Source organism: Papaver somniferum, chromosome 4 (genome assembly GCF_003573695.1).
Source record: "Papaver somniferum cultivar HN1 chromosome 4, ASM357369v1, whole genome shotgun sequence".
NCBI classification, from domain to species: domain Eukaryota; kingdom Viridiplantae; phylum Streptophyta; class Magnoliopsida; order Ranunculales; family Papaveraceae; genus Papaver; species Papaver somniferum.
Window position 1 is genome coordinate 30,898,569 of NC_039361.1, and position 27,881 is coordinate 30,926,449.

At 35.4% G+C, this 27,881-nt stretch overlaps 1 protein-coding gene across 1 annotated transcript; it reads left to right on the forward strand.

The window, feature by feature from the left end:
- The first annotated feature begins 5,545 nt into the window (after positions 1 to 5,545).
- LOC113272275 (putative F-box protein At1g47790) lies at positions 5,546 to 7,033 on the forward strand. Its single transcript, XM_026522138.1, has one exon. The coding sequence runs from the start codon at positions 5,546 to 5,548 to the stop codon at positions 7,031 to 7,033; it is 1,488 nt and encodes a 495-aa protein (XP_026377923.1).
- The last annotated feature ends 20,848 nt before the right edge of the window (positions 7,034 to 27,881 follow it).

The following is a 27,881-nucleotide window of genomic DNA, read 5'->3' on the forward strand; positions in this document are numbered from 1 at the left end:
AAACCAAGCTTTACTCTAATCTAGGAAACCTAAACTAGCTAAGATAGGAAACCCTTGTTTAGATAGAAGTCTAAACATAATTCTAAAAATCAGTCAAAACCGATTTAAGAAATCACACTGATGTTTCCTAAAATCTAGCCAATATCCAACAATTCTCCACCTTGGCAAGATTTCTAGGACAATTTCAACTTCACTATTCTCCGATTTCTCCACCTTGGCATGAAATCTCGACATTCACCTTCCACGCTTTTGTATTCTACTACCTTCAATCACCCAGAGGTGCCAATCATTCGTAGATGCTTCAATTCCACTAAAGGACTTCAATCACCCATAGGTGCCAACCATCCGGAGATATTTCACCTCCATAAAAGGACTTCAATACTTCACTCACCCGTAGGTGCCACCCATCCGAAGATGTTTCAATCCCTCATAGGGCTTCAATTCTCCAATCATCTAATGATGCTTTCATACTTCAATCATCCTAAAGATGCTGCACTCCTACAAATGGGCTTCAATTTTTCATTCATCCGAAGACGTTGTTGCACTGGTACAATATCCAAAATGCTTGTCTAAGGTTCAAATGTGTCCACCGACACCAACACAACAAATGGTGTTTCAAATTCCTTTTAAGATGCAATGTGCTTCAACATGTGCTTCACAAATTCGATCTCATAACAGGGATGCAACTGTGTCTAAAGACACCAATACACCTGAATGGTGTAGCAAACTCAAAAGACATGATTAGGTCCAGGAAGGCCTTACCCGAATTCCACCACTTCTTTTGCTACTTTGCTAATTTCTCAGCAAATCCAATTATCTATGAATTCTTGACGAGTCTTCAGCTTCATAGATTTTCACATGCACATATTCTTCAAACTTGCAAGATTCAATTCTTTGCACATTTGCTTCAACTTGTAGGATATAGTCTTTGACTTCAACTCACCACTTCACTTGTCAAATTTGAGCTCTTTTTCCATCCTACTTCTTCAAATTCCAACACTTCGTCTTTCAATGCGGAGTTCAATATTTCATCACATGCAAATGTATGGTGTACCCCCATACCGACGAAGTTTTCTTCAAAAGATGAAATAATTCGTACCCTACAAAGATGCAGTCTTTGCAAGTTCCAAAATTTCTGTGTGAACACATTCCAGTATTCCATATGTGGTGATATTTATGATATTTTCATATCTTCAAAAACTGGAAATTTCTCCTCTAAGCTTAATTCTTTCTCCACCTTCGCACAATGTTGCAAAATCCTAAACTGCATGATCTGCTTTCTTCAACTACGTGCCTTAACTGCATGAAGTAGTCTTCAACCGTATTAGATTGCGCACTATCTAACACTTTTACTTCCATATTCAGCAATACGGATTTCCATTCTTCAATCCTTTCATCACTGCAACTGCATTGGAAAAACTTTTTCAACACTCCACCGTTTAAACAACTTTAAACCCCACGGAGTCAAATGGATCTAATAATTTCAGATTCTTCTTCAAACTTCGGTACACACCGAACAACTTCAAACTTCCCGAGTTGCACCCAAGTACTTCAAACGAATGTTTAACATTTTCAACTTCAAACTCCAACTCCTAAAAGTCAGAAATCATTCCCTAGAGGATGCACATGATACACAAACATTCAAACACTCGAGAATCCTCCACATATTCTTCATCAACATTAGATCTTCATGTTCCAACATTCACGTCTGAACTTGAAACTTCTTTCCTGTTTTCCAATGCTTTTTCTCATGACAAAAAACAATTCAATTCAATTCAATTCAGTACCGCATTCTTCAAATAGTTTGCGATTTTTTCGCTTAACTATATTCTTCACATGTAGTACTGTACCTTACAATTATGAAGTGCCAGAATGATACCTTGTTCTTTGCATCCAAGTTTTCGCCTCAAAAATCGTAACATATCCACATGACCAATCTGTTTTTCCACCACAGTCTTGCACTTCTTCAACTCGATGATTTCAAAAGGTAAATACCTTTATTCTCCGCCAAATATCATCAAAACAACAAAGGTAACAAACCACCTAGCTCCTCTTTCAAAAACAGTAAATCAAAGAGGTGCCTGCAAACATCCGAATGGATGATTCAAATGTACCATATTCGCGGTATTCAACGGTACCAAAAAATTCTGCTCCTACATTGTTGTGTAAACAACAAAAGCCTGCATAAATCCAATGCTCATAAGCTTAATCTACAAGTAATCTTCAAACTCAACACACTCAAATAAACCCTTTTTCAATCATATGCCCAAGGACATGCCAAAAAACTGTGTTGACTTCATCTTCAATTTCTTCTCTTCAATACAGAATAAGAAACTACAGCTCCACCACACACAATATCTCCATATAGGAAATCCAGTTACCGCGCCTTCATTCGATCATCAACAATGCAATATGCTTATAACCACCTGCTTCAAGCACTTCTTCGTGAAATCAAACTCTTCAACCAGAATTTATCAACCTTCCACTGTTTCCCTCGCAACACTAAGACATTAAAATGATCGATAATTCTCACATGAAACCTACTAATAGATTTCTGCAATCCTCGCTACACCATGCAACTGAGGCAAACTTGAGTTTAACTTATTCTTCAATTCCTTCGACTATGTCAAGGACAACATATTCGAACTAATGACAACCGATAATATTCACAATCGTTCCCCTTGGTACTTTGAACAATTCTAAGGATCTTTAACGAATTCAATTTTTGCATCTTTACCTCTTCCAGCGTACAAACCATTCAACTTGTACTTCAAACATGATACTCTTGTTTCCTAGCAACTTGGCTTGCAAAGCAAGCACATTCAAACGGAAAACCGACTATGTATTCCCAAATAGTCCACAAAAGTCTCAAACAAACGAGGTAAAGACCAAAAAACCAACTAAACACCTTTATCAAACTAATTAATAAGGTTATGGAAATACTTACCCGAAGCTATGCAAAATACATAGGGTTTATACCTCAAAAAGTATTCCAACGTCAAATCCTCCCTTCATGTAGAGCTTCAACTTCAAAAGTGTATCAATCAACAATCAACGAATGTGAAATACTTCAAATACATTCGTTTATGAGTAATTGATGCTTCAAACGGTGCTTGTCAAATCAGAAAATCCACATCTTCACCTTGATGCAATTCAAACGATCTTGTTTCCATGATTCTTCACATGAGGCTATACAATGATTTTCTGAATTCCAAAGTAACTCTGATTTCAAATCGACATAACTTGATTCTACAACATGCCTATTGATGCATCTTCTTCTAGGCTTTTACTTCAATCTCCAAGTATGTCTTCTTCCACAAATCCTCCCACGTTTTCTGACGAAACTGTAACAACTTTGCACCATAGTTCTAAAACGGTCACCAATCTTCACCACAAGTTTTAAGAACTATCACGATTCTTCTACCACAAATTTCAGTCAAAAAACGTCACCTTGACTTTGTGTTCTTCTTCAAATTAGACATCTTCTTGATATCTTCACATACCGTTTCTGACCCAATTCAAACGAGCAAATCCTAGATTTCAAGAACCCAAACCTAAGCTCTGATACCAGTTTGTTGTGCCGAGAGGTTCATATCGTTCCTCAAGGCTTCACAGGATCTGACATCAGAAACGAAAAACTACACAATCAACGGAAGCTAATGCACATAGAACACACAAGACACAGAGAATTACGTGGTTCGGCAATGTGCCTACGTCCACGGGCAAAAATTCACTTACTTCATATATTAGAGAATACACAATGCACATGACACTCAACACCCCTTCTTCTTCTTCACATTCTCAACTCACCTTCATCTCTCTCAGCCCTAGAGCTATGAGAGGATCTACATCTCTCTAATGAAGAGATTACTTCTTTTTTTTTGTGAGGAGATGTCTACAACCTAAGGGTTTAGACAATATTGATGTAGATGATGTAGATGCCTATAACCTAAAGGTTATGCCTTTATTTATAGGCTTACAATACTTCAATTAGGAAACCAAGCTTTACTCTAATCTAGGAAACCTAAACTAGCTAAGATAGGAAACCCTTGTTTAGATAGAAGTCTAAACATAATTCTAAAAATCAGTCAAAACCGATTTAAGAAATCACACTGATGTTTCCTAAAATCTAGCCAATATCCAACAAAAAGTATAGGACACTGATTGATTTATTTGTCTATGAAGAATCATATCTATAATCGAATATTGTGTATGTTTAAGGTAGAAAGAATTCAATATAGTGGATTGTCTAAGAGAGGGGTAGAAAAAAGCTAAGCAAAACCTATCTTTTACTTTCAGTGTAATCAAAGCTTTCTTATTCATGTTTTTAGCCCCATTTGTAACTTCCTTTTCTATAAGATTACTACTACTCCAGCTTTTATGTTTTTTCTATTACTGTATTTGTAATGGACCCATCAATTGCAATTTGATTATGTATGATGATTATGATGATATTGTTTGCATTTTTCCAATCCATAGTGGTTATAAAAACTTTCGTTGTCGTCCTCTTTTTCTTTCATTGATGTTATTTGTTGGATGTTGCTTTTGTTTTTGAAAAGGGCATCATAATGAAAAGACCATGCTTGCTTCGGAAGATATCTTGTTTACGATTAAAGCCTGTTTAGCTTTTTAAAGAAGGATTTGTGTATTATCAGCTTATATTTACTAATCATTCACGGAGATATGAATCAAGCATTTCACCTTAAGTAGCTGTTGGTTGTTTTTTGTTCCTATTCAGTCACTGGTTAGTATTAGTGTTCTTTATCAGTTGTAAAGCAACATATTTCAGCTGTAAAGTTTAATGGTATTCTTTCTCATAGTTTATGCATAAAGCTGGCAGTTGTAAAGTATTTTCCTTAGAGATGAAGCTTAAAAGATTAGGTGAATCATTGTCTATAATCTATATCATCTTGTATATTAATCTAACTACAACTGGTATTTTTACTTTAACATCTGACAGGATCTTAGACAGTTCTAATTTAGAGTACAATTAGAGAAAAAGGTTGCAAACTGTTGAAGTTATTGCAGGAAGAAAAAGTTTTTATCTTTTGGTTGGTTTAAGTAATGAAGTGTTAAACCTGGTTAAATATCAGCATCCAGAGAGTAACTTTCATTGGCTGTCTCATGTGTTTGTTTGTTCAATTTGGCAAATACTCAGTATAGCAAGTTTGTCTTTAGTTTTGGTTCAGCAGAAATGTGGATAGAAGTTGAATCAAATGACTTTGAACTAGTATTGGAATTTGTTTTCACAAAATTCTTAGTACCTTTTTTAGTTTATGTAAAGCATCTTGAGACAATCCTTCAGTGCTTAGATTTTTTTTCGGTTTGTGAGAATTGCACCCCTCGTGTTTTCTTTTCTTTTTCTTAATGGCCATTTCAATGAATTGGGTATAAATTCAATTTACCTTATTAGGGCCCAAGTCCATGAGATAAAGGCCCATATACATGGTCACTTTCCAAATTTCATACTTCGTGATTCTTATATAAACACCTCAATTTACCTATGTTCGTTCGAAAAAAAAACCTAGAATTCTGAAGAGAAGCAATGCCGAGACGCAAACAAACAGAGGCAAAAATCCATGGTTATCCTCATGCAGACATTCGTCACGAGGTACTTTTGCAAATATTGAGCAAACTTCCTATCAAAACTTTGATGAAATTCCGTTGTGTATGCAAATTATGGTCAGAGTCAATTGTGAATGATCCACGGTTTATCGAAGCTCACTTTCTTGAATCTCAAAAGAATCCCATTCTCATGTTTAAATACTTACCCAAAGAGTTGGATCATATGGAACGGCCGTATAGTTTTTTGCGTGAAAAGGAAGAATATCGCACTAATCACTTGTTCTATTTAGAAAAAGATGAGTTTGTTAATGGTACTGGTAAAGTTTTGCACAATGTGCTGAATCTAATAGCTTCGCAAAACAGTTCTCCAAGGAGACTAATTGGTTATTGCAACGGTTTAGTATGTTTTATGGTGGGCGTTCCATATTCCAGTGGATGCTGGTCTTATTTCGTCGTTGAGATCTTCAACTTTAGTAAACTCGAGAAACTACGCATTGTCTCTCGCATACCTACACCCCCATTCACATCTGTGGGTGATTGTCGATTTGGATATGATGTCCTGGCAAAAGAATATAAATTGATGTGCATCCTTCTTTATATTGACGATGAAGATGAGGTATACAACAAATACATAATCTTGACAATAGGAGGTTCTGGTACTCAATCTTGGAGAAAAATTAAGCATCCGATGACAATGAAAGGTCACCCACGGTCACCTGGCCGTTGTATTGACGGGGCTCTTTTTTGGGTGAGGTATGATACGGATGAATGCAAAAAAGTTCTGATTTCGTTCGACCTCCATGACGAGAAGTTTCAAGTGATTAATTTACCAACGGCTGGTATGTATTTTCCAGAATATGATCATCAATTAGAATACAAAAGATGTTTCTGTTATGCCAGCGTCAAGAAACCTGACACTCGTAGTGGCGCGGTTGAGTTACATATATTGAAAGACAGAATCCAACAAGTTTGGGAAACAAAGATTATTACATTTGATCTTCCAGATACAGTAAGAAATCCTCCTGCGGCTCCATGTTACGACTTCAAAGGTCTTACCTTTTCTCTTAGCGAGGAAGGCATTACCAGTATCCGAATTGTAGAATTCGATGGTCGAATATATCTATATTGGAGGAATATGGAGAACGAGAAAGGAAGTCATATTATTCAATTTTACGATTTGGAATCGAAAAAACTTACAGAAGTAGAAGGTCCTACAGGTGGTAAATGTGGTAAAGATTATCATGTCGCTAATCATGTCGAGAACCTTGTTTCCTTAAAAGCCTGGACGACGCATGAAGGAGATGGAGGTGGAGTACTACTGGGGCGCAACTTTGATACGGGCACTTCCAAGAAGATAGAAGACATGTTTAAGCAAATGCCAGCGAGTACTACGGATGGCGAAATGGTTTCATATTTTTCTTCTCTAAGTTTCTCTGGAAAAAATAAAGACGTACTATTAGTTATTTAATAAACAAAAACCACTTTTAACCATTTCTCATTGTATTTTACGTGGTTTATGCACATTAATTGGTCCCGGGTGTTCGGGACTGATATTTTTAGTTTGGTTAGTTCTTGTCAGTTGTGGTTAGAGCCTCAGAGGCATCAATTTTACTTTTTTTTCTTTTTTACATCATGTTTATTTCATCTCTTTTTTTTTAATGCTCCATATCGGTAAAGATCTTGCAGATGTATAAACAGCTATCTCGCAGCTATCTTAAAGACGGTGTAAGAGCAGTTCAATGGAAGGTCGGACGATCGTGGCACACTCGCTGGCGTGTGAGCCAAAAATGCTGGAAGGTGTCTAACAACCACCCGTTATTCCATCACACGCCAGCATCTCTGGTTAAAGCGGTGTGTTTTTTCCAAAACCGCCAACGATTAAATCTGGACGGCTGAGAAATCTTGTGATCCGACGGTTATAATTTTGAGTTCTATAAATACTCCTCATTTGAACTCTAAATTCACACATTCTACACATTTTTCACTCTCAAATCATCTACAAAAATGCCTCCCAGAGTTCGTGGTGTTAGATTCAGTCAACAAGAGGATTTAACTATTTGTAGAGCCTTTGTTTTCACACACGAGATGCTGTCGATGGGAATGTAGCCGAACCGACGTTGTGTTTCTGGGAGAAAGTTTATAGAATGTTCGTCGCTGAAACGGGGAATATTAATAGGCGTGATTCTCACGTATTGTCGAATCGTTTTAGTTTAATTACTCGTAATGTATCGGAATTCGTCGTTGGACTAGTGTAGAATCACAAAAATAAACTCAACGGTAAAGTTGTACATGAAGTGGAACCCAGAACACTAGCGATGTGGGCAGTATCTCACGGCGGACGTCCTTTCGAATTCCAAGCTTGTTTTAACATTCTTAGGGTGCTCAACAAATACGATCCCTACATCGCCGTAGGAATTCCACCACCCGACGAGAATTGACGCTATGTAGTAGTTGTTTTAATCTAATGTGTTTCTTTTATTCTCATGTATGATGTGGTTGTTTAATCAAATGCAGTATGTTTTTATTTATGATATTGATGGTGCAATGTTTAATCCACGAAAAATTTAAATTAGTTATGATATTGATGGTGCAAATATTAAGACATCCACATGTTTGGTTTAGATAATCATAATAACACAAAATAAACAACAAACTAAATAACATAATACCATAGTGAATCGATTTGTCCTTCAACTTCAATCATCCCACTCCACCAAAAAACACCTAGGACATTTCCAGAAATGCCTTCCATATGTGTCTTCTTCAGAAGAAGTGCACAAATGCATAAAAGTCTTGCAACCGGGCTTTGAGCATCCACTGATTTTCTGTGGACAATGTTTGTATTCTTGATCTCCATATCCACAATGCTTGCAATGTAATAACTTCTTCTTTAATTTGGCTTTAAGTTTGAAGTTTTTGCAGACTGTTGCAAACTTTTCCTCTTCTTCTTTAATCTTCATAGCATCATCTAGCATATGTGGTTCCTCTGGATAGTTGGGATCTTTACATTGTAAATACCTGAGCTTTTGCGGTTATGATTCAATCACCATTTTGATGCGTGAACAACCTTCATGCGGACACTTTGAATACATCCAAGAACATTGCATAAGACTGTAATTATCCATGAAACATAATGGACAAACCTATTTTGCTTCGACACATAATATTTTCTTCGCTTTGTCTTTAGAAAACATGGTGGATGTTGTTGGCTTAAGAGAGATATCTGCTGGTTTGGTTGAGAATGAAAGCTAGTGTTGTATTTATAACAGAAAAATAGGCGTTGGTGATTCAAACAGGCGATTGTAGTAAAGCCGCGCGGTTTTACTACAAGCGCCAGCGGCTAGATTTCAAACGACTCGATTTTCTTTCTCTCCCTATAAAATCCATTTTCCCCATCTCCAAATTCACATCTCCTTCTTCTTCTTTCTTTCTAAAACTCTTAATCTCTCTCACTATGTAGAAATGTCTGTTAGAAATCGTGGTCCCAAGTTTACTGAAGAAGAGGATATAACTATATGCACAACATATTTTTTTCATAGGATAATCGTTGGTATGGGCTTTCAAGACGGTTCTTTTTGGGAGAACGTTTTTACAATGTTCGACTCACTGACGGGGAACCCGGGAAACGAGATGTCGTCGATGTTTGCTCGTTTTCAATCTATTAGTCTTGCAGTCCAGCCATTTCTTGCTCTGGTAAGGGAAATTGATCAAGAAAAGTTTATTGGTGTAACTGAAAATAAAATGATCCAAATAACTCTTGATAATTGGGAGTAAGCTCACAATAAACATTTCCGTTAAGAAGCGTGTTTCACAATTCTTAAAGATGGTCCATCTCAAGCACATCGTTACTGCACTCGAATGCTTCTATCGGTGTTTACAATGGAAGAAGATGTTACTCTTGGGACATTTTGTAGCATCGCGGAACGAAACCATAAGAAACAGTAAGAGACTAGAACTAAGAATTGCATTCATCGCTAAGGAAGTCAAACATTATACAGAAGTTTTGTGGATGCTTCACCGTAGCAATTCTGGATTGTCCAACGAAGAACTGGTGAGTATCTTACCTTTATCCTCACTGATCAAATGCATCATAAATATCTTAACTTGTTGTTTATCTGTTTTACAGAAAACCATCACTCATACCAAGTTTACTGATGAAGAAACCGGAAGAGAGTTTAAGCATTTTGAATGTTATAAGCTCTACAGAGATAATGTCGCTGGATTTGATGTGGTTTGATGTTATTGTTGTGGTTTATTAAAATGTAGTTTTGATGTTACATGCAAGTTTAAATTGTAATAAATATCGCTTAATCTGAAGCGGAAATCTAGTTTTAAATCTAAACATTTTCATTCATTGATATTACTGCCAATTCTTTTACAATATATAAACTTTGACAATAATAAAAAGTACTAAACAACTTCAATAAAAATCAAGTACAAGCTTTGGCCTCCTGTTTATCTTCATTTAACGTATCTTCCAATCAACGCGCTCTTTGACAGTTTCACATTTGTTTTTGAATTTTTTGTTGTTAACTTTCAAAACTGGAGCTCTTCTTTGCCTTTTAGCTGAACATTTTCTTGGAGCAACTTCAAAAACTTGCACTTCCCTCTTACAAATTTTAATCTTTTTAAAATTCCCACATATCTTAGAAACAACAACTTCAATATTTGCATCGCAAAAAAGTGTGATCATCTTTTCAGCCATTTCACCAACAATAAACTAAAAAATTGAAATAAATTTAGAATAGAAAATTTAAAAGAAGTGAATTTTGGTGTGAGTGAATTGTTTGAAGATGATGGTAGTTTATAGAGGTAAAAAATTGAATTTTGAATTTTCAAAAAACTATTCGTTGGCGGTTTTGCTTCACACGCCAGCGTGCTAAGGAACACACCACGTTTAACCTTCAAACGCCCGCGGTTGTAGTTCCAACGCCGAGTTTGTGCTACACACGCTGGTGGCTATTCTTTGACATGGCGTTTGATGATCAACCGTCCACTTCTTTCCCATAATGGCGAAACGTGTTTGGCCATCCACCTGGATCAACAAAATTTTCAATTTGGCCATTATAGGAATCGCCCTAAGGTTTCATTTTTAGGAAAAACTGTTCTTAAGATCTACCGTAGTGTTGTTTCCATAAGTCATATATGACAACAAAACAACGTCCAGTATGGGTTGCCAAAGTTGTCATATTTCCAAGTTCCCAAATGAGGTTGCTAAATATGAGAACTTTATTTGGCAATTCTCATATATAGGTACAAGCTATTATAAGCACCATGGAATACTGGACGCAGTTTTAAAAGACGTTACATGTTGGACGCTCTTTTAATTAGCGTGTAGTAAATGGAACGTGATTTATAAACGCCTGTGGCTGGGACGATTTTTCAAAAAAATTTCTTGCGAAACGGTTTTATAAAATGCATCTGGCATGGGATGCAACTAAAAACAAAATCTCATTCCAAATTTCACTAAACAAACCCTGGGATCTATTAAGAGTCGTTTCCTTGTAATAAGTAAATAAGTTCAACTATATATGGGAAAATTACGTAAAGTCGAACGAGAATATCAAAGTGGAACCAACGCCGAGTTAAAGGTAAAGCTTGTATTTTACTTAATAATTTTTAAATTAAATAAAAAAGTAATTAAATATTTATCCAATAATTTGTTGTACAATGACAGCAAATCGAAGCCCTTAAGCGATTTCAGGAAGCCAATAAGGGGAAAAGTTTTAAGCGCGAAGCGTGTTACCAGGTTAGTTTTACAAAGACAGCAAGTCGAAGCCCTTAATACTTTACTTATTCATTAAATGCCTTTACTTTCACTAAAAAAAAACTCATCAATCATGGTAACTGATCCATCAACTCACTGCAAAGTTATTACTTCTTTTCCGTTACAAAATATTACTGACTTTATCTCTCTAAAACTTGATGATTCAAGCTATCTCATCTGGAGAAACCATATGGAATCTGATCCATCAACTCGAAATATATATCACTAACCAACGTCGGAAGGTGTTAGTGATTCCACATGTTTAATACTTGTGAGGTGAACAATAATCTAGGCTGCTCTTCGGGAAGCATAAGTCTGGATTTTGAGGTTAGTTAGACTTTGTTTATTGCATCGATTTCCAGTCTCACCTTGATCCATTGATCAAAAAGGAAATCACATATAAGATTATCTGTGGGAGGCAGATTGGTTTAAAGTCTTAGATTGAGTTGAAACAACTCTTAGGCTGTAAAGGACATCAACTAAGGGAATCAATTGCGCGGAGTCCTGATGGGATTCAAGAGGCGAAATTGAGCAGAATTTTGGAAAGAAATAGTAAGGAACGCGAATGTATGAATTGCTGTAAGGGTTTAATTCGGTCTCAACTACATTCCCGTCCGAAGTTAATTGGTAGTAGGCTAGTGTTTGTAGCGGCTTAATACAGTTTGGTGTTTAATTTGGACTAGGTCCCGCGATTTTTCTGCATTTGCGGTTTCCTCGTTAACAAAACTTCTGGTGTCTCTGTTATCTCTTTTCCGCATTATATTGTTTATATTTATAATTGAAATATAACAGATTGTACGTAAATCAATCAAAGTAGATACATCCATCCTCGTTTGTTGGATAAGACTTGATTGATTCTTAGATATTGATCATTGGAATCGTCCAACTGTTGGTTTTGAAACAAGATGTTGATGGTGGTTTTTAACTTAGGGTGAAAACTGTAAAAGTCAGTCTACTGGACCATGCATCAGGACTACTAGACCTTGATATGTCTACATTTCGTAAGAAATTGAAGGGATATATCAGAAACTTGGGGAGAGCGCCTATGCCTCTCTTCTTGTATACATATAGCTATGTTTATGAGCTTCGCCTGGATGAACTCAAAAATATATGTATGTGTATAACAATATTAAATACCTACATATGTAAAATTATCAGAACAATATAGGTGCATGTTGCAATAATCCCAGGTGTTCTAATTATTTTATCATAAAAACTCAATCTCCTAGATGAATTGCTCACTAGTATAGAGCCGAATGAGTACTCATTTAGTGATGTGTTCCTAGCTGAACTCTTAATACTGACATAATATTCATGTTCACTCTTAGATGAATAACATGAATTTCCTGGAATGTCTGAATTAACATATGCATAAAAGGCACCGCAAGTCGTTCCAACATGTGCTACATGTAAGAGTAGCCAAAAAATTAATGATTTTGTTAAACGTGCAAAATTCATCTAATCTACTCAATTTTGTGCCAATACATAAAATTTAATTATTTGACCTGATTTTGCGTCAACTCGCAAAATTTGATTTTTGCCCTAAAAACGGTGCATACGCGATGTCTCAATTCTTATTGGTCGAGACCAAACCTAGGCAAATTAGGAATTAGTTTCTCATATGGCCGGTGGGTGTAAGGCTGGGAAAATCCAAAGAAGCAAACCGTGACTGATTAGGTCAGTCACGGGAAAAGCATGGCCGCTCCACTTGGCCGGTCAGTTAAGCATGCTCCATGTCTCCCATGGTCGGTCGGAAATGTCTCATAATGGCCACCTTGCACCCCTCTTTTTCATCGACCAATCATATTTCCCGTAGCCTACACGCTCCACTTTAAATCGTCGACCAAAGTAAGCAAGTCGAGATGGTTGGTTTAAAGTGATAATCTCTTATATGTGTTAAATTGGTATCACATTGCTAATGAATAATGAGATATTGAATCAGTTTTCCATCAAATATGCGTATAAATTGCTTTGATAATATGTACTTTGCGTAATATCAATTGTTGTTGTCAATCACATGATTGGTTAATAATTGTGTATCAGCAACTTTTATGGTGATTTCCAAATTATTTCGAATGTGTAACCTTTTGTTGAAAAATATGAGAAACATAAAAACTAGTATATCATAGTTATATGGATAGTGAGGTATAAAATATCTTTTATTAGCTAATGCAACAGGAAGGTTAAGTGGTGAAATGTAGTTGAATTAATTGATATGTAACTACACAAAATTTATTGAGTGTTTTTTTCCTTCTAATTACCAATTTGTGTTACTTACTAATTATGGTAGTCTAATGGGAAGAGAGACTTAAGTAACTTGATTACTATATCTTGGTAATAAACATTTTGACAAGATGATCACTTATAATCTTTTGATAATTTGACATTACCTATTTCGAGTTAGAATATCAATCAACCTTTTGAATCCTAGTTTGTCAGAAATTTTATGATCTTAAATTGAATGATTGATTAAGTGTTAATCTGTGATAACTTCTGTTTTTTATACCTCACTATCCATATAAGTATGGTATACTAGTTTTTATGTTTCTCATATTTTTCAACACAAGGTTACATTCAAATCATCTCCATAGTTATAGTGAAGTCTTATGATTATTCCATGGAATAGAGAACTGTATATTCAAATTTGAATGAAATGATTGACATTCTTACCGCGTTAAGTAACTTTGTTTTCCAGTGTAGTAAAAAAAATTGGTTGGTAAATTCCGGAAGTACTGGAACGAGTGTGTTAGAGCATAGCTCGGTTGAACTCACTAAGCATTGGTATGTCAAGTTTGGTTTTCATATTTTAGTGTGTCAAAACTCATCTAAAGTCGCTTGATTGTATACTAGAGTCAACTTCGTTTAGGTTAGACTAGAAAGTCTAGGAATGTTGAGACATACACATATTACTCCGAAGACCTGAAGAATGTGAAGAAGAAGCGAACTACAACGACAACATCATCCTTCCTCTTGAGGTTAGTAATATTGACTTGAACTTTTTCATTCCTAACGTATCTTTCAGGTCATGCTATATTGAAAACATAACTGCGAAGCTGTATATATTGTACATATTGTATAATACTCTAGTGATGTGATATGGTCATATTTGTATGATCATAGTATTAGGGAATTAGACTACGAGGTATAGCGCTTATCTTTTGAACTTCGTAGATTTTACATCGATATAATCTTTTATATACTATTATGATTATGTGAATGGGTTATGGTGAAGATTTCATCCTATGAAACAATGTTTACATTCATTTATAGGAAGTACATTCAAGAACTTGTTTTATGAACCGAGAGGGAAATCGTTAGGCTTATTGGTACGACTATGCATTGCAAATCTTTGGATTACCAATATGTGTGAGATGTTAGAACCGATCGTAACTTTGTTATGTAACTTGGTATAACTAATCAAAAGTTCCTGACTTATGATTTGGTATGACTAGTTTTAATTAATTAGCGTAACCGATCCTAAGTAATCACCATGAGATTGTATGATCGATATATGTAATTGGTGTGACCGATCCTAGTAATTAGTGTTACATATCACAGAGTGTTGTGTAATCGATCCTTGTAGTTGGAAACCGGTCCTGGTAATTTGTGTAACCGATACTGGTAACTGATGTAACCGGTCCTGGTAACTGATGTAACCGATCATGGTAACTGATGTAACCGATCACAAGCAATACCATGGAATATGGTAACCGATCATGGTAACTGATGTAACCGATCATGGTAACTGATGTAACCGGTCCTGCTAACTTGTACGACTGATCACAAGTATTTCCATATTGAGGTATTACCGATCCTAGTGATTGGTTGAAGGGATTGAACCCATGTATGTGATTTGATTTTATCAATCACATAGTTATCTTGGAATACAGGTCAACCAATTCCAAACTTGTTTGGAAGTCTGATATAACCGATTCCAAGAATGTAAATCCATGTAAATATGAATAAGGATTTATAGTGAAGAGATTTCAACATACTTTGAACATGTACAATAACTTTTCTCATTTATTGTTCAAAGATATTCATTAGATCCTGTGCCTACAAAATTTGAGAATCTTTTAATTAAGGTTTTTGGTTTTATATGCTTTAATTACCAGCAATTAAATGCATATCTCTAGAGAATAAAAATTGGTAATGTGCATTTACTAATTGGAGATTTTCTATTGAGAGATTTTGGAAATTTTGGACAAGTATTTATTGGAATTAGGAAAACCGAATTTTGCTATTCATTGCATATCTTGAGAATATTTTCGGTTTTGGAAATTCTTTGGTGTCCAAACATCCTTGGTCTATAAATACCTAAGTTTGCATTTCTAGCAAATTATCCTATGAGCCATGAAAACTTCATTCTTTTTGTTTCTGGTGGAGCCGTCTATTCGGAGAGGAAAGTATCCTAATTAGGTGAAATCTCTTACGACCGCTCGTTTAAAGACTTCTGTGGGATCAAGAAGCTCTACGAGCACCGTTAGCGGGAAACTAGATAATTGCAGTGTTTTTAGTTTTCGATTGATTTCATTGACTAACGGTTGTTGAAACTTTGATTGCACCTAGTTTGTTTATTCTTGAGAATCTTCTCTTTTGATATAAGATTCACTCCAACTAGATCGAAGTATCGACGGGATCTTTAGAACTGTTTGTAGATCTAAATACATCCTTTGATAATCCATTGTTAACAGACTCCGTTCTGTGTGTGATTGATCACAAGAGATTCAAGTAGTGTTGTGCAGGTTTTTATTGAAGATTAAAGAATATTTGAAGACGAAGAAGATTTCTTATTTAGTTCTCATATCTTTGTGTGTGCACAAACCTTGATCTGCTGGGATCCAACTAGAATCATATTTATTCGATTGATTAGTTACGTGAGATCGACATTCTCAATATATCTCTTTGAGATTTATTTTGATTGAGTGCGAATCTAAAATTAACTACTTTTGTAGTTATTGGAAAGATTGATCTAACCAGGCAAAGGAGTTTATTAGATTAAACAGAAGAGACTTTGCGTATGAATTGAGATATCTTTATCTTGAAAGAATCAAAAGAGTTGTTACCAAACAGATTTTTTGTTCCTTTACTGTTTGGAATACGATCCAAAGGAATTGTACCAGTGCGTGACCTTCGAAGTCGGAAGCACAGGGATACTGAGGAAACTAAGTGAACTAGGGGTAGTTGTTTGGTCTCAACTATACGAAGTTGGTGTAGATTTGTATAGCGGATTAATTCTGAGAGTATTCAATTCTGGACTAGGTGCCGGGGTTTTTCTGCACTTGCATTTTTTCTCGTTAACAAAATCTTGATGTGTCTTTTACTTTTATGTTTATTATAATTAAAAGTAAAATACACAAACGTTAACTCCGATATACTTGATAGTGATCATATAGAGTTTGGTTAAGTCTGAAATTATTATCAAGTATCAGACTTTGGTTGTCTTATTGTCTCGATCTCGTATCCATAGACAATCACACAAAGTGTGAATACCGATTTATTGTATTGTCTCGACTCTGTCCATAGATGATCACTTTCGGTAAGAGGTCTTATAGGTTGAAAACAAAAATATTGTGGTGTATTTGGGTACCCTCGTATTTTCAGAGTGCTTCATAAAAGGCATGTTTTGTCTTTTACCAAGAATGGAAAAGATCAAAAGCATTTTCATGAACAACTCAACTATGAAAACAGTTGAAGAAATAGGTAAATGATGTGCATGGATTGTCAAGTATGGATATTAATCATATTATGATATTATTCTCAATATGTGCATTGCGATTTAAATCGGTTACCAAATGTTATCTACCTAAATTATCATAAAATCTTGTAATCGGTAATATGGTCTTTTGATGTTTTGAATGTTAGCAAAATAGAAAATGACACTCGTAGATAAAAGTGAAAATCATTACTGAATTGAGAATGAAAACTCGAACATGTTAATCATTATGTTGGCATAGAGTACCGTTTTCTGACTATGTGGTGTGTCATTGTAGTTGCAGGAAATCCTACAACACACCCCTTGTAATAATTTGTAGATCTAAACATAAAAATGATGATAAGAATGCTAAAATTGTAAAGAGACACAAGGTTTATGTGGTTCGATCAATTTGATCTACATCCACGGGGTTAGATTTTACTATGATTATTTGTAATTATATCTTGATTACATGGAGACTCCATTAATGAGTATTTGGAGATCTCTCTCTTTCTCTGGTTTTGGGTAAGAATAAGAAGATAATAATAATACCAGTTACTTTTCTATATCTACCTTTCTCTTTATATATATATTTACATAGTGGATGACAGCTCATATGTGGTGGGATACAGCTAACATTTCTCCTAATTTCGGAATTACAGTGCGATGTTCTCGCAGGCTCACGTTGGATCTTACTTTGCACACATGCTACGTTCTCTTGCAAGCTTCCCTACATTCTCGCGAGATCTTATTATTGTGCGGTATTTGGATCCTACATCTTGCCTCTTTTTTCTTGAATATTTCTTGAAGAGCAATCTTTAAGGAAAAATCCGTCTTGTTGAAGTAGTCTTTAATCTTTATTGATGAAGGAACGAGCGAAAGAATACTGGACTTGAAAGGTACGTACTTGCCTCTATTCTTTTGTGAAGTTCTGGAGCGTTGCGAAGTAAATAATAAGTATCAACCCTTGAAGTATAAGAAGTATGAAGTATCCTTGAAGAAATATAAGAAGTACTCAATCCTCGAAATATATAAGAAGTATGAGGTATGAAGTATCCTTTGAGAAGTATAAGAAGTATCCGTCCTTGAATGAGAATAATAAGTATTGCCATTATTCATGCGAAATTATTACTCCATTTTTGGTGAAGATTTTTGTTGTTCATTAGTGAACGTCTACTTTGGAAATGATTCTTTCCGAGGAGATAAAGAACATAAAATGTTTTCTTGGTAATCCATAGTTGCCTCTGTTTTTTATCTATGAGAGTAGAATTCTTGAGAAAATGTTGAATGTGCGAATTGTTTCTTCATTCTTATCTTGCCTCTGTCTCATGTTTTGTGCTCATGCGGTAGTATAATCTCTTCAAGTTGCTTATAATTGTGCGAAATAATTGAGCGAGATAATCATATCATTCGGAAGAATCATATTCTGCGAAATTCTGACGCATTCTACGAAATTTTGAATCATTATGCGAAATTCTGAATCATTCTACGAAGTTCTGAATAATCTTGCGAAATTCTGAATAATCCTGTGAAATTCTGAGTAATCCTGAATAATTCTGCTAAATTCTGCGATATTATTGTGAAATTATGCAATATTGTTCCGTACAGTTTTGTAAAGTACTTGTGCGAATATAATGCTTATGTGATGATTATGTTATGAAATGTGTATGCGATGTTTATGCTATGAAATGCTTATGCAATTCTTTTATGATGCGAGTATGATGCTTGTATGATGAGAATGCTTATTTATTGCAATGTATAGCTAATGTTTGTGATACTAGGCTCATTTTGCACGCTAAAATTGATGTAGCTTTAAATTTCCTCCATTCTCCATTTCTCTGGATTTTTCTTTAGTGTATGCATTCCTCTTCGTGTACTTATTGTTCCTCACAAGTTCTTACTTGTGTTTCATCTTTCCTCTTTCCTGCACTATTAGTATCTCGTAACAGTATGATCATAGTATCAAGTCTGCGGCATTTTCACTGCCTCAGTTTCATTTCCATATACATATTCGCAAGCTTGTTTGCTTACATATAATCATTCTCGCAAGCTTACTTGCTTATTCATTTTCTTTTGTGGTCTTATTTTGCCTTCCTAGTTAAAGGTCTTATTTTGCACCTCTTGTCATTGCGACAAAATCGCAGGACGTCTTTGCATTTTCATGCAAAAACCCATTGATCTTGCCTTAACCTTTTCTTTTGTATTATTGCCTCTTCAGGAATGTTGCGACAATATGACAGGCCTAAATATTCTTGAGAAAATAAAGCCCCATGACATTGCCGTCTTGCGACGAAATCGCAAGACGTCTTCACACTTTCATGTAATGACCCATTGATCTCGTCTTATCTTTTTCTCTAGTATTATTGCCTCTTCAGGATTGTCGCACAAATATGACAAGTCTTAATACCCTTGCGAGTAAAAAGCCTCATGACATTTGCGTCTTAAGACACTTATCATCTCCCTAATGGAGGGTGCCGCCCTTATCTTCCCTTGGTTGCCCCTGCAAGGAGGCGTACTTCTACCATACAAGGTTATCTCCTCCCATCCAGTCTTAACAACAACCAGTTGTTTTCGCAGCCTCTTGTCCCTTTTACCTATAAGTCTTATGGTTACAAGACTGCACCCTAAGTGGGATTTTCTTCGGGCCGAGTGCAGTATAAGCCAAGACTTGTCAAGAATGGCAAGGTACGCTCCAGACGCCACTGGCACTCTTGACTCAACCGTGTACCTCGGTACCTTGATCAGATTTTGCACTCCTTGGGAGAGTCCTTATTACCTTAGTCGCCCAACCTAAGTCATAAGATTAAGCTGAGAATCCAAGGTGCCTCTCCCGGATGGGCTTTATTGACCTCAAATATCCATGACTCAGGTTCTGGGGGCGGTGTAACCTTTCCCTGAGCCATGCAACAGGTACCCCCTTATATGAAGTACTTTAGGTCTTACATTTGCCTCTTGCGAAATTGTATTCGCGAACTAGGGTGTACGCCATAAAGGTTCGCCCCTTTCTCTTTTTGTTTCTGCGAAATTTTCGCGTCTCTTTGTTCCCTCATTCATCTTTTCATTTCTGTCATTTCTTTCATCCGTACTTTCATTCTCATCATATCATATCATTTGAAGCAAAGTAAATATTCAGGAGAAATTCTAATACATGGTAACTCTGAAATCTTTATAGTTGTGAAATCTTTGTAATTCTGCGATTCTATCGCGTTTTGTAAATCAAATCAAAAATCTTTTTATTCTCTACAAAATAAATATTTTAGAGAAACATATAAATTGAATTTTCTCAGTTTTCTGTAATTTTAAAATCTCGAAATCTCTGTAATTTTGAAGTCTTTGTAATCTTGAAATCTTAATAATCTTTATAATCTTTGAAATCTTGAAATCTTTGTAATCGTGCGATTGAATCTCTTTTTGTAAATCAAATCAAAAATCTTTTTATTCGTTCTTAGTATAAAGTAAAATGTTCAAGGAAGTGGTACTTATCTTTCATGTGAGTCGTTGTTATTGTCAAAGAAGTGAATAAATGCCTTGAAATGTATGAATTTCGCGCAGCAAAAAGAAGTGTGAGAAGTGAGACTTGAACCCTCGACATGCTTCTTGGATTTTCTCGCACCATACCAACTGTGCTAAGCCTCTCTTGCGAAATAATCAATGTTCTTGTGAAGTAATCAAATTCCAACTGTGTGATAGGCACTTCTGTATAAATTTCGCGTAACAAAAATAAACATGCGAGAAGCAAGAATTGATCCCACGACCTGCTTCTTGCATTCATGCCTCCTGACCAACTGTGCAAGCTTCTTCTTTGCGAAATATCTCTGCGAAATTATCATCAACTCTCTTCTGTGCGAAATAATCAAAGAAATATTTGTGCGAAAAAATACGCAGGTGTTGGGACTTGATCACACGACCATGAACTCATTAACTTCGCAGATGACTAATTGTGCTGCCTCTTGTTTGCGAAATAATGAAAAAATATTGCGAAATTATTCATTTCTTCGCTCTCTGTAAAAAAGAAGAAAACTATGTTCGCAGGCGAATTCGAACTTGCGACCACGAACACACATACTGCTCTCTGGGCCAATTGTGCAAAAACCTCTCTGCGAAATTAACACATAACTTTTTTCCTTATTCTTTTATTCTCCCATGCGAATGAGAAGAAAATGAAAAATATGTGTCTCTGCGAATTCGAACCCGTGACCTATTTGTTGTTCGCTCTATACTTTGATTAGTTGTGCTTCACATCTTGAGTTTTATTCTGATCTTCTTCTCATTGTTTATCATTATTGATTGTTGTTCCTTCGCATACGATGTTGTGTATTCTTTTACTCTTAGCAGCTGAAGTTGTCTTCGCACGTAGAAAGTCCTTGTTTTCGTCCTATCTGTTCGTCTTATCTTTTGGGAGGTCTAATATTCATTTTCTGTGGTAGTTCCTCTGCCTGATTTCTCCCTTTGATCTCCTTGCTTTATTAATAGTTCCAGTTCATGTTTTGATGGTCTTGCATTAATTCTTTGTATGTTGGTCTAGCTCATCATTTGTGGTTGTTGGGGCTCCTCTGGTCATCGTTCTTTTTTTATCACCGCTATAATGGGGTTTTATGCTCCTTTGAGTTCTTTTCTTTGTTGACAACTTGGAACTGCTGTTCTGACTTAAATTGTGTATCTGCAACTCATTAGTCAAGTTAGTGATGTAATGATCTTGCTTTCTTATTGTTGAATATCATCGTCCTTCTATCATCTTCGCATAGTTTGTTTGTTTTTTTTAATCGTCTTTCTTTCTTCTTTTTATGCTTGATAATCCCCATGAAGGATTCACGTGAGTTTCCTTGAGCTGTTCATGCTGTCTACTTGCACTTTTCCTTTATTTTCACGTAGCACCATCCTTCCTTTGTGTTTGTATGTATATTTCTCCTTGCATTTGTCGTTGGAGTTTATTCTTTCGCATAAGAATACCCTGCATTCTCTTCGTGTTTGTGCGTCACTCTGATTTTCTCTTCACCTTTATTTCATCGCACACATTTCCATTAGATTTATCTTATAGTAGTATTGAGACTTCGTTCATTACTCATTGTCTTTGCTCCATTGTCTAGAATATTAAGTTCTATTTCTTTGAATTGCGAACTTGTGGAACCATTTCTTCGTGTATTAATAATTTATGCTAGTAAGATCTCCAATTATGCATTGCTGCGAACAACAAATCAATTCTGTGAAAAATATAGAGAAGTTTGTACTAAGCCTTGTCTTGTTTCAAGTGCTTTAGCTCTTTGTTCGCACGGAATGTTGCCCACTGATTTCTTCTTCATGTACGTCTTAGAATTTATCTGCACCTAAGTTCTTGTCCTCTCTTGGTCTACCTTTCATCCTTGAGTTTCCTTGCCTTACGCGATGCCTTCGCTCAGGTGAAATTAGGTAATGTTACTGCAAATTGGTTCTTCGTCTCTTCGTTATATCCATGGAAAGGACCACCACCAGATTCCGTTTTGTATCACCATCAATACTTTTATGTGTATTTGGTTGTGGAAAGATGATTCTTCGCTCTTGTAGAGATACATCTCAATTGTTTAGGATTTTCTTCTTCGAACCTGCGCCATCTGCGTTGAATACTTTCGCACTCAAAATCTCCCAGATCTAGAATTTTGAACATATAAGTAAAGAGATGGAAAAGATTTTGTTCTGTTTGAACAATCAATAGATGATGATTCGTTATATTTCGCTCTTTGTATCACCATGACCTTTGATGCGGCTCTAACATCTATATATCTTTTTCTTTTGATTTTGTGAACTTCTGATGGTATTTCTTGCTTGAAGACCAGAATTGTTCGCTGGAGTTTCCCCTTTTGACCCTAAATTTTGTAGATTTAGATGCACAATAGCTAATTTATTTGAATCTCCTTCAAACCAACAAGAAACATGTAGTGTTTCTAGCGCCAAAATGTAGTTGCAGGAAATCCTACAACACACCCCTTGTAATAATTTGTAGATCTAAACATAAAAATGATGATAAGAATGCTAAAATTGTAAAGAGACACAAGGTTTACGTGGTTCGATCAATTTGATCTACATCCACGGGGTTAGATTTTACTATGATTATTTGTAATTACATCTTGATTACATGAAGACTCCATTAATGAGTATTTGGAGCTCTCTCTCTTTCTCTGGTTTTTTGGTAAGAATAAGAAGATAATAATAATACCAGTTACTTTTCTCTCTCCTACCTTTCTCTTTATATAGATATTTACATAGTGGATGACAGCTCATATGTGGTGGGATACAGCTAACATTTTCCCTAATTTCGGAATTACCGTGCGATGTTCTCGCAGGCTCACATTGGATCTTACTTTGCACACATGTTACGTTCTCTCGCAAGCTTCCCTACATTCTCGCGAGATCTTATTATTGTGCGATATTTGGATCCTACAGTCATAGTTGGATGCAACCAAAAGGATACATATTCTAGTTTCTTTATGTTGGGAAAGATCTCGATAATTGTGGGGGAAACCTTAAATATCAATTGTTGGGGTATAATCTGAAAACAAGTATTTGTTCGATTTTCAAACATATATATAGAAGGCCTCAGACTTACATGTGTTTTTCTATCATGTAGACTTCAATTGTGGGGGTCTAAGGTGAGAATGAATGGTTAACTTATTTATTAAATAAATACATATGATCACCAGAAATATAGGGATAACTTGTAAGTTCTGAAGGAAAATTTTTATTTGAATAAAATACAATTTTATTATTGAGGATGTTGAGTTCTTAATAGCAGTTTTCAGAAGACGAGTTCTCATACGAGATAAAATAAGTCGGACAGAGATTGATTTTGTGAGTTTTGTTGTTAGAGAGTAAATTAGTGATCTCTTCGTACATACTCACATGACACTAAATTTACGTCGTCAGCCGTTGATTGCAATTATTGTCAGTATGCTATATTAGATGAATGTTGAGGAAGTATACATAATATTAGTCAAAGGTGGATAAAACTTAAGGGTTTGTGATGCATATTGGAAGCGTTTAAGACATGATAATTGTCACCGCGGAATAAAATTAATAAAAGTAACCGATAGATTTGTTCGGACCTCAAATATTCTTACGGATAACGACTATGAACGAATGATCCAAACCTTGTAACTCCGAAGAATCATAACCATGGAAAAGATAATTACTTAGACCTCAGGAATAACCCGACTATTAATAAAAATCAAAATCAAAATAAAGTTAAACAAAGTTTAATATCAAAAATAAAAATTAATTAATCAAAAGAGTCTCCTAATTTTCGTTTTTTGGAGATCCTTATATAGATAACTCCTCCTATACAAGCCATAAACTTAACAAAAATACCAAAATTTTATTTCCCAAGGTATCTACTACCTTTAGACAAGTTTCCTGACATAGTAAAACTCTTAAAATAAACTTCTAGACTATTCTAAAATTACCCTAATTAATAAATTGATAGTTAATTATTTTTCTAAGAAAATTATCATTAATAAAATACAAAAAATAATTCGAAAACATTATATTTAGTTTCCATAAATCCCCCTTCATCATTCGACCAGTGTTGGATAAGATTTGTCCTCGAATCTTGCTGGTACCATGTTCTACACATGTAACTTGATAATGAAAATCTTCGAACATACGAATTGATGCCGCAAAAATGATAATTTATATATTGTATCGCAGCATGGGGCATGGAAACCCAAAATGGATCTTCATGAGTTGATCCAACAAATTCTCTCTTATAGTAGTAGATTTGAGAAACCATTTCTGTATCACAATAATCAACAACTAGCTTACTCTCGACTATAGGAAAAGAAAATATGTCATCATTTTCTTGACACGGAGTAAGACAACTACTTCTCACCACAAAGTTTACTCATTGATCTCCGGGAACAACTTCATCAGTAGGTTCATCTTCAGGAGCATCGTCAAAAATACCATCAATGTTATGTCAAACCAACATACCTTCGATATATGCTATTCTTTGTTCTCTTAATACATTAAAACCTTCTGGAGCACCTCTCGACCTCGACCACGACTGATTTGTAATCTTGGTGACATCTTATCAACACTAAAATATACATTGATCTTGTAAAAACTAGTGCAACGGATATTATTGAAAAGAAAGAAAATGGATACTTTTTTTATACCTCGAATTATTCCTAAGAATAATGACTATGAACAGAGATAATTATATAGACCTCGGTTTCTTGATTATATATAAATATCAGAATTAAACTTGAAAAAGTTGAATAAAAATAGTTTTATTAATCAAATTAACTGTCTAGAATAGTAACTTCGCAGACTCTTAAATAGATTTTGGGGAAAAAAAAAAACCTAACTTGTGCAACAAGAAAGGATGAAAACAACCCAAAACCGACTCAAACCCTAATTTGCTATTTTGGGAAACTTTTAGGTTATTTAAAGTAATGAAAGTATTCACTAAACAGAACTATATGTCGCAAACGGCGACCCAAACGGACTGTTTATGAAGAAGTTATTAAGAAAACAAAAACTTTTGTAAAATGACAAAAATGTCCTGTTGAATACCTAAACGATGGAATTTGGCTAAATTCTGGCAACCATGTGGATCTATAGATCGACATATCTTGATCTTTGGGTCGTTTCTCATCAAAATGGACTCCTCTTTATCTAATTTACGACACTCGGGTCCTTAACTTCCAAATAATCTAGCGTGTGTGCTATATAACTTGCTCATCAACATCAATTTGGTTAGCGCTAGGGGGTAATGATAGAAACCGATTACACCTACATGGCTTGACAAGAACCTAATATCTTTTTGACGTGATCTAAAGGATCATAAAGAACCAAAAGAAAATCTCGAGGACTATAGTATATGTTCATTTTGTTTAACGTGTGTTGTAAAATAGGTGTGGATGTCCCCCTTTATCCTGAAGAATAGTTGTGATGTTATGATAAGAGGGTCGGAGATTCAGGATGGTTAATGTACATATTCAATTCAAAATATGTATACATATTTAACTAACCTTTGGAGAAAAATGTAATAAGCGTACTAATATGTAGTACACGTATTCCGTATATGCCGTTATATGCTTTATATACATATGAAACATGTGATGTTTACGGTTTGATTGAAAGACTAAGTATTTCTTTATATGCATGATCTAAAGGGTCAAAGAAACCAAGATAAATTCTGATGCGTATAACGTTTGTTGTAAATGTGTAATGAAATAGATGTACAAATACAATTGTAATCCCAGAAGAATTAGTGGGGTGATTTGATCAGAAATTTGCAGTACTTGAGAGAGATATTGTGATTTCAGGAAATGAAGAGTCTTAGCCTATGTTTGTGGATTCCTAAGGTGTATAAGTAATTGGAAATACTTCAAAAAAACATGAGGAACTCAACTGAGATTGAATCAAAGTTCTCTAGCTTAAATTAAAGTATGATAGGAAACTGCATGGCCAATGTTAGAGCATAGCTCGGTCAACCTCGCATGCGTTGCTATCTCAAGCATGTTTGTCAATGTTAGTGATCAAAACTATAAGTCTTGATTTCTAGCCTACATAGCTAAGTCTCGGACTAGGATAGAAAATTGTAGTTGATCTCAAGGACTTCATGGCGATTCATCATACAACGAGAAGATCTATACAAGGAACCGTGGAACTTCATCAACAAAAAGGTATGTGGAGACTTGAACTTATCTATCACTCAAAAGTCTATCTCTTCTATCTACTACTTCTTATGAGACAAAGATCATATGTTATATCGACTAGATCATACACATTTGACATTCGAGCTGAGCATTCATTGCTTATCGTTTATCTCGAAATCGTGTGTTGGTAAAGCGTTTCGCTTTGATCAAGTTTATCTTCACCTAGTGACGAAAGTCATGAAAAGTTTCAATCACTTTGAAAATTGCTCTGACGTGAATCGTTCTGTGAATAACGGCTACATGGCATCCTCTGAGAATGTCTCAATGATTGAAATGAGAGTTTATATTACATAACCATGTATTCCTTGAACCGAAGTTTTTGAACTTTGTTGATCAAGAGAAATCAGGAGGATTGTGGAATTGGCTTGCCAAGTCCGCGAACCCATTCTGCAGACTCAGTACGCGAACTGTCGGAAGTTCTCGACCGAGAATTTCTGCTGGATTTTCCAAAACTCGTTTGTGTGCTAAGTCCTCGAAATCAGTCCGCGAACCCAGTCCGCGAAGTTCTCTTTTCGAGAATTTTTGCTGAGTTTGGAAAACTCAACCGATTAACTTAAGTCCGCGAACTTGTTTGTGAACTTAAGAGGTTATGATCTAAAGATGTGCTCTGAACATGAAACTTAAATTACTAAGGAATTCTTTATGCAAACCGTGGATATAAAGTTCATGAGACGATTCAATCGAATCGAATCATCTTTGTTTCAATTGTGTCTTGTGTAGTTACATAAGATCTCATAGCAATTGAACAACTCTTTAACTAGTTCATTTGAGTCAATTGAACTAGTTATGGTGAAGAAGAACAAGGTTAATATGAAATGCTCATATGGTTGACCTTTTGGGGTTACTATGTTGAACCAACATACACGTACACGTTTGGGCATGGTTTTCACGAACCCAGTAAACGTTTACCAAAATGTGTGTGACAAGCTAGGTTTTTCGATCTAACGGTTGAGAAATATTAGATTGAATCTAAATTAGGTTTTCATCTAACGTGAATAAGGATTGCTTTGTAACTAAGGAAAAACCCTGATTTGAAGGCTATATAAAGGAGACATCTAGCATTGTGCAAAACTAATCCCCACACATCTGTGTGATACTAGTGATCCTGCTAGAGTCGATCTCCATTAACCTTTGATTTTCTTCTCTAAAATCAGGTTAACGA